Source organism: Microcaecilia unicolor, chromosome 1 (genome assembly GCF_901765095.1).
Source record: "Microcaecilia unicolor chromosome 1, aMicUni1.1, whole genome shotgun sequence".
Taxonomy (NCBI): Eukaryota; Metazoa; Chordata; class Amphibia; order Gymnophiona; family Siphonopidae; genus Microcaecilia; species Microcaecilia unicolor.
The window spans coordinates 455580930-455593931 of NC_044031.1; the positions used below are offsets into that span (position 1 = coordinate 455580930).

General features: G+C 43.3%; 1 protein-coding gene across 2 annotated transcripts in view; it reads left to right on the plus strand.

Annotated features, from left to right (window-relative positions):
* The window catches only part of SMCHD1 (structural maintenance of chromosomes flexible hinge domain containing 1), a 735404-nt gene that overhangs the window by 376740 nt on the left and 345662 nt on the right, over window positions 1-13002 (plus strand). For both annotated transcript variants that reach the window (XM_030213010.1, XM_030213015.1), the window contains exon 29: window positions 7297-7464. In XM_030213010.1, the coding sequence (XP_030068870.1) occupies window positions 7297-7464 (168 nt within the window). The remainder of the gene's footprint in view (window positions 1-7296; window positions 7465-13002) is intronic.

Here is a 13002-nt window from a genome sequence, read left to right on the forward strand (position 1 = left end):
TGATTCAGGAAAATGATTGGCTGTGCTCTCTGGACTTAAAGGATGTCTATACTCACATCTCGGTGCTCCCAACTCACAGGAAGTACCTTCGATTTCGGCTGGGAACTCAGCACTTTCAGTACTGTGTACTGCCCTTTGGTCTCACATCTGCGCCCAGGGTCTTCACAAAGTGCTTGGCAGTTGTTGCAGCATCGCTAAGCAGACTGGGAGTGCATGTGTTCCCTTATCTCGACGATTGGCTGGTGAAGAACACTTCGGAAGCAGGGGCTCGACGGTCCATGCAGATGACTATTCAACTGCTGGAGCTACTGAGGTTTGTAATAAATTATCCCAAGTCCCATCTTGTTCCAGTAAGAAATTGGAGTTCATTGGAGCTCTGTTGCATACACGGACGTATCAAGCTTTTTTTCCCCAGGCAAGGGCAGACAATCTTCTGTCCCTAGTGTACTTGTAGCGCTATTGAAATGCTAAATAGTAGTAGTAGTAGTAGTAGTAGTAGTACTTGGCTCGGGCGTCTCAACAGATCACAGCTTGGCAGATGTTGAGACTTTTAGGGCACATGGCCTCCACAGTTCATGTGACTCCCATGGCACGCCTACATATGAGATCAGCTCAATGGGCCCTAGCTTCCCAGTGGTGCCAGGCCACAGGGGATCTAGAGGATCTCATCCGTCTCTCCACCGACTTTTGCAGTTCCCTTCAGTGGTGGACCATTCGATCCAATCTGACCTTGGGACGTCCATTCCAAATTCCTCAGCCACAAAAAGTGCTGACGACGGATGCATCCCTTCTAGGGCACCCCCTCGGTGGATCTTTTTGCCACTCAGACCAATCACAAAGTCCCTGAGTTCTGTTCCAGGCTTCAGGCCCATGACAGACTAGCGTCAGAGGCCTTTCTCCTGCATTGGGAGACAGGCCCTTCTGTATGCCTATCCTCCCAATACCTTTAGTAGGGAAAACTCTGCTGAAACTCAGGCAAGACCACGAAACCATGATTCTGATTGCACCTTTCTGGCCCCGTCAGATCTGGTTTCCTGTTCTTCTGGAGTTGTCCTCTGAAGAACCGTGGAGATTGGAGTGTTTTCCGACCCTCATCACCCAGAACAAGGGGTTGCTTCTGCATCCCAACCTCCAGTCTCTGGCTCTCACGGCCTGGATGTTGAGAACTTAGAAGTTGCCTCTTTAGGCCTTTCCGAGGGTGTCTCCCGAGTCTTGCTTGCTTCCAGGAAAGATTCAACAAAAAAGTGTTATTCTTTTTAAATGGAGGAGGTTTGCCGTCTGGTGTGACAGCAAGGCCCTAGATCCCTTTTCTTGTCCTACACGGATCCTGCTTGAATACCTTCTACACTTATCAGAGTCTGGTCTTAAGACCAACTCCGTAAGAGTTCATCTTAGTGCAATTAGTGCTTTTCATTATCGTGTAGAGGTTAAGCCTATCTCTGGACAGCCTTTAGTTGTGCACTTCATGAGAGGTTTGCTTGTGTCAAAGCCCCTGGTCAGACCTCCACCAGTATCATGGGATCTCAATGTCGTTCTCACCCAGCTGATGAAAGCTCCTTTTGAGCCACTGAATTCCTGCCATGTGAAGTACTTGACCTGGAAGGTTGTTTTCTTGGTGGCTGTTACTTCAGCTCGTAGGGTCAGTGAGCTTCAAGCCTTGGTAGTGCATGCACCTTATATCAAGTTTCATCACAACAGTGTAGTCCTCCGCACGCACCCTATGTTCCTACCAAAGGTGGTGTCGGAATTCCATTTGAATCAATCAATTGTCTTGCCAACATTTTTCCCTATCCTCATACCCGTCCTGACGAAAGCAGTTTGCATACCTTGGACTGCAAGAGAGCATTGGCCTTTAACGTGGAGTGGACAAAGCTCTTCAGACAGTCCGCCCAGTGGACACCTACAACACAACGAAACCAAAGACCGAAATGGACATCTTCAACTCTTCTTCTTCCTTCTCTAAGTTCCCCCACTGTATTTACAATACATGAACCTTAATCTACCATAATATCACATTGTATTTATTCATACCAGAAATGGCAAATGCCATAACAGTATTACGTAAGCCAAAATGAGCCTTCAAATAGGTGGGAAAATGTGGGATACAAATGTAATATTTATTTCGATCCCAACAGGAGGGGAGTCGCCATCGGAAAACACACTATCTCAAATTGGCTAGCAGATTGTATTTCCTTCACTTATGCCCAAGCTGGGCTGTCTTTAGAGGGTCATGTCACGGCTCATAATGTTCGAGCCATGGCAGCGTCAGTGGCCCACTTGAAGTCAGCCACTATAGGAGAGATTTACAAGGCTTAGACATGGTCATCAATCCACACAGTCACATCTCATTACTGCCTTCAGCAGGATACCCAACGTGACAGTCGGTTTGGGCAGTCAGTGCTGCAGAATCTGTTCGGGATTTAGAATCCAACTCCACCCCCCTAGGCCCATTTTTGTTATGTTCCAGGCTGCACTCTCAGATGTTTCTTTGTAGGTCAATCCTTATGTCCTTGCCGTTGCAAGGCCCAATTGACCTTTCTTTGTTGTTTTGAGTGAGCCTGGGGGCTAGGGATACCCCAGTCGTGAGAACAAGCAGCCTGCTTGTCCTCGGAGAAAATGAAGATACATACCTGTAGCAGGTCTTCTCCGAGGACAGCAGGCTGATTGTTCTCACTTACCCGCCCGCCTCCCCTTTGGAGTTGTCCTTTTTCCTCTTTGCTTTGTTATCGAACTGATTGGGACTCTCGCGCGACGGGCGGGAATATGGCCGTGAAGGCTCTAGCAAACATTTGTTGCTAGGAAGATTTTCATTCCTCAGGGCTACCGTGGACATCACCCAGTCGTGAGAACAATCAGCCTGCTGTCCTCGGAGAATACCTGCTACAGGTATGTGTCTTCATTATATGGATGGAGGGGAGGGAAGAGAGAGGACGTGAGATCAACATGGATGGAGGGGAGGAGAGAGAGGAGAAATGCTGGGCATGGATGGAAGTGAGGGAAGACGGGAAGGACATGCACATGGATGGAGAGGAGAGGAGAAATTCTGGATACGGATGGAGGAGAGGGGAGAGTTGAAATGCTGGATATGGATGGAGGGGAGGGAAGAGAGAGGATGTGAGATGAAGTAAGATGAGCATGGATGGAGGAGAGGAGAGAGAGGAGAAATGCTGGACATGGATGGAGGAGAGGGAAGAGAGAGGAAGGAGATGCATACTGACGGAGTTGAGGGAAAGGAAAAAGAGGAGAAAAACTGCACATGGCTGGAGAAAATAGGCAAAAGCTGGATCCAGTCATGTCCACGGAGGGACCCATCTTTTACCTATGGTTGTAGGGCAAGAAATGAAGAAGATAGGAGGAAAGTAAAGAAATAAATGGAAAGGAAGCCCTGGAAACAGAGTTAAGAGAACAGATAGCAGCAGAATCAGAGATTGGGACCAACATGATCAGAAAAACAAAATCACCAGACAACAAAGGTAGAAAAAAATATTTTATTTTCATTTTAGTTTTTGGAATATGTCCAATTTGAGAGTTTACATCTGCTGTCTTATTTTTCACTGGATGTACTGGAGCTGTAACAGCTTACAGAAATTATTTAAAATGAAAAAAAAAACAAGTTATTTTTCTTCTGTACTGGTGTAATATTTTCAGTGATTAGTGTTTATGTGTGCCATGGCTGGTAAACGGGTGTGGCTAAATTTGCCAACATTGTCCTGTTCAGCACACTATTAGCAGCCAAGTTCATACAAAGTTAATTATGTTCAATGGAAAATAAATCTGTTGGCTCAGGCTGCTTGCTGTCTGAACATTCAGTCACTTTCATTATTGCTACCAAGTATTACATATTAAGGGGATTCGTTTTAATTCATTTATCTAGTCCTTAAGTGCACATGGTTTTGCTTTGTAAACCCCAAGGTTTCTTAGTATAGCATTTTTCATGTTTGAATTAGTTTTTGTGTACAAGCTTTGCTTGATTTGTCTTAATTTGAAATAAAAGAAAATGTTGAAAACATATGTTGTCAACGAGGGGCGGGACTGGGGGGGGGGTCCAGCGAACTGGTCTGCACAGGGCCCCACACTTGCTAAGACCAGCCCTGTATGTGTGTGTGTTTTGATCTTTGTTTCTTTCACCTGGAAAAGTTTGGAAAGAAATTATGTTTAAATCTTTTTATTGACTGAAAGATCAGTACAAACAAGCAGAAAACTTCAACATGAACATTGCTCAAGTTCAAGAAAATCATTCAGCTTTCCACAGTCAATGAAATTTTCTTTTTTATCCCCAAACACCCCCACCCCGTCCCTATTCCCTCTCTTTAAAGTTAACGATTTTCATTGATGACAAGTCTAAAAGTACAATTCCATCTTAACATGGCAGCATCAATGCAATTTACAGAATTCAGTGGAGCAACAGTTCAATATACAACTTACGTACAGTCTTCAAAATTTTTTTTTTTTTTATATATAACTGTTATCCCCTCCCTCCCCCCCCCCCCCCCCTTGTTTCTATTATGGTGCTCTATATTTAATTTTTTATTTGTGGTGAATCATTTTATTGATGATCAACAAAAGATATGAGTTAGTTCCTTTCTGAATCGATACGCAACACCAACTTGGCAAACAAAGTTTGGAAAGAAATTAAAGAACAGGATGAAACCAAATATAATAATATATCTCGCTAAATAGCCAGATGTCACTGTGATCAGATTGCTGAAAAAAAGGATTTTATAGTTAAGCACAGGTCAGGTTGCCACTGTTCAAAGGCAATAAGTATTGCCTTGTCTCTGCGCTACCTAGGTAGCAGTATACATAGCAACCAGTAGTAGACTACAGGGTCGGTCACTAGGAGTCACTATGCATAGTATCCATGATGAAAACCATATGATTCAGCCATTATAAATCACAGTGTACTTACAAGTAAGAAAATAAAATACACCTTTATATCACTCTGAGTCATCCCATCAGGGATAAGGGGGTAGGTGTGAGAGTGTCTATGACCAGGAGAGGAGATGGGAGGATCTCCGGGATGAATAATATACTTCTTTAAAGTTTTTCAAAGAAGGAAGTTTTTTGAGCTATGCTACAGATAGAGCTAAGTGCCTATGTTTTAAGTTATATAAGAAAAAAGAAAAAAAGTATTTTGGTGCTTTGATTAAATTGATGGATCAAATGAGGAATACCAGTTCACCATAAAAGTGCCTGGCTCACATCAATAAGCCTGTGTGGTGTTTACTGGATGAATTCTGAAAGATCCTACATTTGATAGTAAATATCTCTAAATGCCTTTGACTAAAATGGAATTTAATGATATTTGTAAGAGCTGGGTTATATGTATATGATGTTCTAATATACCCCCTCTATTGAAATATCTATCACCACATTTGGGATTAGGAAAATTTAAAGGCATAGTTCCTTAACTGGTATATTACAATAGATCAGTGTTTGTATGCTGTAACAACTTTCTCCCATAAAATGTTTTGGGCAACTTTTTTTTGGAAGGGGGGTGGGGAGTTTATAAATCTCTGGAATACCTGGTTCAGTCTGGCCCATTTTCAAACTGTGTTTTTTTTTTAACCAGTTTTTTTTTTCAGTTCCAAACATTGTTCTACTCTATTAAATTTTCAGAGGATTATTTTGTCCACAGACAGACATGTTTCAATTTATGCATAATTGCTTTCCAGCAGGCTCTTGGGTTGGAAAGAAAAGTGACCAAATAATTCCATTAGTCTGAAAAAATGTAAAATAAATATTTACTTTGTAATGTGATTATAATGTTTACCCAGTATAAGTCTTGAGTCTAAGCATTCTCAAAACTCAAACTGATAATTAATAGGATTAATACACTTCAGGCACAGGCAGCTCCTTGTGACTCTGGGCAAGTCACTTAACCCTCCGTTGCCCCATGTAAGCCTCATTGAGCCTGCCATGAGTGGGAAAGTGCGGGGTACAAATGTAACAAAAAAAAAAATCCAGCTGAAAATAGGGCAGGCACTGGGATTATGGCAGAAGCAGGAGAAAGCTGCTGATTTTCCTACCTGTTACCTCTTGACTGATCCTGGCCAGCAAAATGAGCCAATCAGCAGCCAGAGGTGGGAAACCACCTCTTGCAACTCAGGTAATGACAAGGAAGGAGAGGTCACAGAGGAGGGGAGTGCAAGAGTGTTGTGTGGATAGAGCAGTGAAAGGTGAGAGCAACTGAATGAGAATGGGGGCATAGAGAGGAGATAGCAGGAGATTGTGTGAGTCTGAAAGCTATCTTGTGGAAGAAAGGAATGGGGGAAGAAAGAAAATCTGTTCAGCCTAGGCCATCCCTCCCCTTGCTCCTCTGTTTTAGCCTATGTTTCTGTAACAGAATCTTCGGCTAAGTAAATCAGGAGACAAGAGGCAAATGGTTCCGAAGACAAGGCAGCTTTATTGCTAGCAATGAACAGTACTGAGTTCAATCTCAGGATACTGCGTCACGAGCGTCACCTGACACTCGTTCTTATACAGATTACTGGTCAAGCGCATAAAACGCACCATACATCACACATACACATGCGCAGTACAGGCACATGCACAATACATTAGTAGTTCTGTAGTTCTCACAGAGAAAAGATACGTCAGTTTCATAGCTTTCATAGAAATTGTTACTTTGCAAGAAATGTAACTTATTGCAGTGTTCCAGCACCTTTACACAATACAGCCTCTATGCATGGATCACGAGACTGCGCTGGCAGAGCCAGCTGCCTTCCCTACAACCCTAAATTGCTGACTACTACAACTTGTTATCTTCGCTGCTGGTTAACAAATACATACTACTAGTAAAAGTCCAAACTGCACAGGTTTAGGTCTTAGTCTAGGCTCATTATATAAAAGCTGAGGTTTTGGTACAAAGCAAAGGTGCAAGTGTGAATGCAAAGTCCAAATAGAAAATCCTGTTAGTGCAAAAGTCCACAAAAGTCCAGATAAAGTAAACAGTGTGTAACGCTGTTTATCTAACGCGTCTGCATCCTGTCTCAAACAGTTATCTATCTAGCTAGCAGGAGCTGACAGTTGATGGTTAAGGCACAATACAAAAAGATGCAAAAGTTCAGTAAACATTCAAGTATAAAGTATGCCACAAAGAAGGTAAAGTCCATAAGTTGTGTGCAAAGAGCAGAGTCCATAGGTAGTATGCACAGAGCTTGAGGTTGTCCTGCCAGTCTAGTGATGGCTGCAGGCCGTGTACAGTGTTCGCTTGTCCACTCCTACATTTCTACTGTTTAAATAATTTTACTTTTACATTTTACGGTTCAAACATGTATGTTATTGCTTTAATAGGAAAGCACACAAGCTATGAAAGTCAAGGGCATAAAATTTAGTCCTGTACATCCTGGAAGCAAAGAATTGTGTTTTGCTTGGCGAGAATTTTCTGATTATATACGAGTGAATCTGACTGCAGGACCTCCAGCAAAACTTATTCTTGTGGATTGGCCTGGGTTAAAGGAGGTAAGTCTTATTGGGACCTACTTTAGCTTCATACCCAAATTCTTGTATGTATCACTTATTAAACTAAGAAAACAAATGGAAAGGAGGCTATTTTAAATGCATCCTGTAAAGACAAGCAAGTCACCAGACATACAAATGGAGCATTCCTTTTTAAAGCAGATGAATCCAGAGACAAGTGGGTTGTGACCATATACCAGCAGGTGGAGATAGAGGACAAGTTCTGAACTCTGATATAGGGTAGCCTGATCAGTCAGTATTTCCTTTATCTCAGCAGGTGGTAGATGGGGTCTTAGCAGCTCCTGGTTTCCTCTGTAACAGCAGATCCCAGTTTGCTGGTTCAGTGGAGCTTGGGAGTTCTTAGGCTACTGCTGGTACCTGTTGGGAGTATGCCTGGTGATACCAGGTCCATTCCCCCTCTCCTTCCTGCTATGGACTTCTCCTCCTTTCTCATTAAAAAAAAAGACTTCTAGGGAGTTAGAGGCTATTGCCTTTCAACCACACAAGATTCTGTTGTAGGCGGCTTGCTGCAAAGAGGTGATTGAGTTCAGCCAGTGCAAGCACTTTTCCTTACAGAGAAAAGGCTGTTAACCCTCCAAAGTAGGAGCATTGCTGGGGTGAGTAAAAACTTTAAATCTTTAATTGCTGTCAGGTTGTTTGTGGTTTTGCTTTCACCTTCTTTATCTGCTGGCCGCGGGCTGTGGAATGTTGTTACCATGGTTTGGAGTGGAGTGGCAGCATTGGAACAGTAAGTTTTCGCACACCATCCTCTGCAATAATGATGGGCACTGGGAATTTCGATGTGGGGTTCAGCACACTGCAGTCCTGTCAGGGTTCAGGATCCTCATTGGATGAAGCTCCAACGGTCATCCTTGGATCCATGAAGTGCAGAGGCTCCTTTTCTACCCTTTCAGACTGTTGCCTCCCACACAGTATCTGCCTCAGGATCTCAGCTGCTTTCTTTTCCTTCTGACAGTGGCTCCCAGTTGCCCTTTTCTCCTGACTGTTCTCCTCCTCCATCAAGCCTTTCTATGAAAGCATTCTCAGGCTTCAGGGGACCCTGATCCAAAAAGGAGATGCTTGTACTCCCTCTCAGATGCGGCTCTCATTTCTTGGCCATCTTCTCTTCCTTCAGAGGGTGGTTTATCTGCTGTGTCCTTGCAGTCAGTGTTGCCTGAGGGGTTGGAGGAGGGAAAACTCCATCTGGATAAGACAGATGATTCTACTGCTGTCAGGATGTTCCATAAGGAAGAATAGCAGGTGTTCATTACCAACATTTTGGAGGTGCTTAATATCTCTTCTCTTGCCTCACAGTCTATCTCGGTATGATGGCTAGTACCAAGAAGACTCCTAAATCTTTTCCTGTATATGAGGCTATACAGGAGTTGATATTTGCTCAGTGGAGTACTCCAGATGCTACCCTTAGGGTGGATACGGCCATAACTCGTCTGTATCCTATTCACTCTCTCCAGAGGAGTTAAAGAAGTTGTAGTTGTCCAAGGTGAATGCCTTGGTAGCTGCAGTGACCAAGAAGACCACTCTCTCTCTGTTGAAGGAGTATTGTTCTTAAAGGCATTCAAGATAGTAAGCTTGATTCTTCCTTGAAGCTGATCTTTGAGATTTCTGCCTTGTCCTTGCAAGCTTCAGTGTGGAGCTGTTATGTAGCCTTGGCCCATTTTTTTTTGATTCAGAGGGCAGCGGACTCCCTTTCTGCTTCAGAATCCCAGGTTTCTCAGGATTTTCCTTATCTGGAAATGGGCATGGCTTATTTGGCTAATGCGTTGTATGATTTGGTCAGTGCGTCAGCTAAGCAGATGGCCTTGGTAGTCAAAGTCAGGAACCTGTGGCTTCACCAGTGGGAATTGGTTGCTGCTTCTTAACAGTGTTTGCTGAGCTTCCCTTTCAGGGTAAACTCCTCGTTGGGGAAGACCTATACAAATCAGTTAAGGACTTGGGGGACTCCAAGTCTCAGCATCTACTGGAGGTTAAACCAAGAGGTTCCTTTCGGACTAACCAGTCATGCTGTCACCTTGAGAACTCCAAGGAGTATAAGTCTGGACATGCTCCATCCTATCAGAGACTGAGATATCAGCAGAGGCAGTCCTTTAATTTGGAAAAGCACAGCTTGTCTCAGCCTTCCAGAACCTTTCCAGCCTCCCACCCTTCACAATGATGGGCTTTCCAGTCCAGTCTCCATACTTCTAGTTGGGTTGCTTTTCAGGTTTTACGAAAAGTGGGCCAAAATTACGTTAGAAAAATGGGTGTTGGATATTATCAGAGAAGGTTACAGATTAGAATTCTCCCCCATTGCAAATTTTTTCTTGGAATCCCCATATTAGGCTTTGCTGAAGGGATGACTGGTGCTTTCAACTTTCCAACCCAGCTCACGAAAAGAGACAAGGTTGTTACTCCATCTGTTTTGTGGTTTCAGAGAAAGGGGACTCCTATTGGCTGGTCCTCAGTGAGTCAACAAATTTTCTACGAGTCAAGCATTTCTGCATGGAAACAGTGTATTCTGTAATAGCAACAGTACATCCTGGGGAATTTCTTACATCCCTAGATCTCAAGGAGGTTTACTTCTTGTCACAAAACACCTAGCCACCCATCTGGGGTTACCCCGCAGCCACTCAGAGGGTCTATCCCCAGCACAGCTCAGGTCCACCTGCACCTGCCGCTTGTGCTCTGCACTAGCACCCTCCTCCCACCGACTGGGTCATAACTGCCTCTGAGTGAGTTTCCCACTCTCCAATTATCCCCAGTGATTTCTAGGTTCCAGGATCAACGCTCCCAGTGGTCCCTCAGTTCCCAGAAAGCACTCACAGACCCAACACACAAGCCACCAGGATTCTTTATCAGTCCAGACAGGTAGAACGAACAAACAAATGTGTTTATTCTCAGAACTTGGAACAGTGGCCAAAAAAAGTGCAAATAGCAAACAGTAACAATTAACTGAAAATGGATCAATTAGAAAACTAAATATTTGCTTACTTCCTAGAAAGTACCTGGGGAGATCAGGGTCTATATCTGTTCACAGATCTTAAGCAAAGTGACCTCTCCTTCTCCCGGACTGAAACTGAAGCAACAGCCAGCATCTGCTGGGTAATTTCAAACTCCAGGCCAATCAGAGCCCAGAACAGTCAAATTTCAAATAAAAATTGGTTACATCACTACAGTCACTTCCTGTTATCTGTGTGCCAACTAAAAGAAAGAGAAGTCAGTCCTCTGTAACAGCTTTAAGCATAAACATCCACCATTTGCTGGCCAAATAGGAGAAATACACGTTAGAACATAATCAATTCAGGAAAATATCCAGTATATTTTACAGGCTTAAAACACACAGTTTCTTCACACTTCCACATTCCCATTTAGCTTCCTTTGGTTCGTGGTCTTTGGAAAGCATTTTCAATTTTGACCTCTGCCATTCAGTCTGTTGATGGCTCTCAGGACCTTTTCCAAGTTTATGATGGTGGTGGCAGCCTTTCTCAGGTGAGAGAGGATCAAGTTTCACCCTTTCCTGGATGATTGGTTGATCAGAGCATCCTCCTTTCAGGAGTGTGTTCAAGTTAGTTCTCGGGTAATTGCTCTCTTGCAACCTCTGGGGTGGTGACCAATTTTGCCAAGAGTCAATTGATCTCATCCTCTGAATGAAGTATTTGAGGGTCCATTTTGCCATCCTTCAGGGCAGAGTTTTTCTTCCGGATCTCAGGAGAGACAAGCTTCAGACCCAAATAAGCCATTTGCTCCAGATTCCCAGTCCACATGCGTGGGTTTATGTTCAGGTCTTAGGCTCCATGGCTACGACATTTGAAGTGGTTCCCTGGGCCAGAGCACATATGAGGCCTCTTCAGCGCTTCTTGTCTCACTGGTCTCCAATGTCACAGGAGTGTGGTTGTTGCTTTGCTTGACTGCTGCAGGCGAAGCTCAGCATGCAGTTATGGTTTCAGTCAAGCCATCTGCTAAAGGGAATGCTGTAGGGGTCCCCATAGTGGATAGTGGTGGTTATGGATGCGAGCTTCAAGGGTTGGGGAGCCCACTGCCAGCATAATTATTCTCATGTACTATGACTGATCAATCATCTGGAGCTTAGAGCTCTCCAGAAAGCTCTGCATACCTTTCAGGTTCATCTCAGGGGATGCCTGGTTCGAATTATTTTGGACAATATGATACCAGTAGCCTATATATGTTACAAGAAATAATTTACTTGGGGATAGCTAGAGCACTCACTAATATTTATAATTTTATATATATATATTTTTTTTTTTTTTTTAATTCTCCACCAGTTGCTGATTAAAACAACAAGATCTACAATTACACTGAATGAAAGGAAGTAAATATATTTATTGGATTGCATTAACCTGCATTACCAGGTTTAAGAAAGAACAGACCATATATATATTTAGCTTCAAAAGTGTTTAAGTTACAATATGATTAATGCAATCATATAAATAAGGTTACAAGCGAGAGATAGTTCTTTTAAGAGATCTTTACAGATAATCTGTGCTTAAGTAAAGTAGCAGATTTTTAAATCAGAGGTTAAAACTTACAGAACAGTCTTTGTTATAGAGCATGCTGTGGTCCAGTGAAGAGCCATGAGGCAGAGGCAGGTCTTCACAGCAGCAGATTCCCAAGAGCAGGCAGGTCCCAAGAGAGAGAGCTGGGCTGTTCCCAGGCTTTTTAAAATGTTCCCTGAGCCCTGGATATTGTAGTTTGCAGGGGATCTTGGGTATTGTAGTTTGCAAGGGGTCACATGCCATCAGCCCTTTGTCTTTACATGTGCTGAAGTCTTATCTGAAAGGGGGAGCACTGAGTCCTCTGTGGCAAGTGGTTTATTGCTTCCTGTTTATTCTTTCATTCTGAGTCAATAGCTGGAGTTATACCTTTCCCGCCTGCCTGTCTCCTTGCCTCTACTGGTCTTTGTTGTGTTGATCAGCCAGGCTTTTTTGATCCGAGGAAGAGAGTCAATTTAAAACTTTGAAACAGTCTCTTAGTCTTTTGTTAAAGGGGGAGGAAGGGGAGCACTGAGTTTCCCAGGAAAAAGGGAGGGGGAAATGAGCTTGGAGTGAAAGCCAGTTTCTGCTGCAGTTTCAAATATATTTTTAAAGCTGTATTTTTGATTCTGATTCAGCATAATCAATATTATGCTACACATTTCAATAATTCTGCTGCATATTTAATTCTGACAATTGAACTGACATCATATTACATCTAAACAGACAAGGAGGAACTTGCAGTAAAAGCTTGCCTTCTAATTCAGTGGGCCAAGAGACACGTTCCATCTTTTCAGTGGCTCAAATTGTTGGAGCTCTGAACATGCAAGTGGATTTTCTGATTAAAAACACTAGACCCAGGAGATTGGGAGTTGTCTCTTGAGGCGTTTCAGCTGGTCACAGAGCAATGGGGACTACCATCCTGGATCTGATGGCATTGAGCTGCAATATATATGTTCCTCGGATCTTGAATCCTGGAATCGGTAGCATAGAATGTTGCTACTATTTTGGTTTCTACTAGGTACTTGTGAACTGAATTGGCTACTGTTTGAAG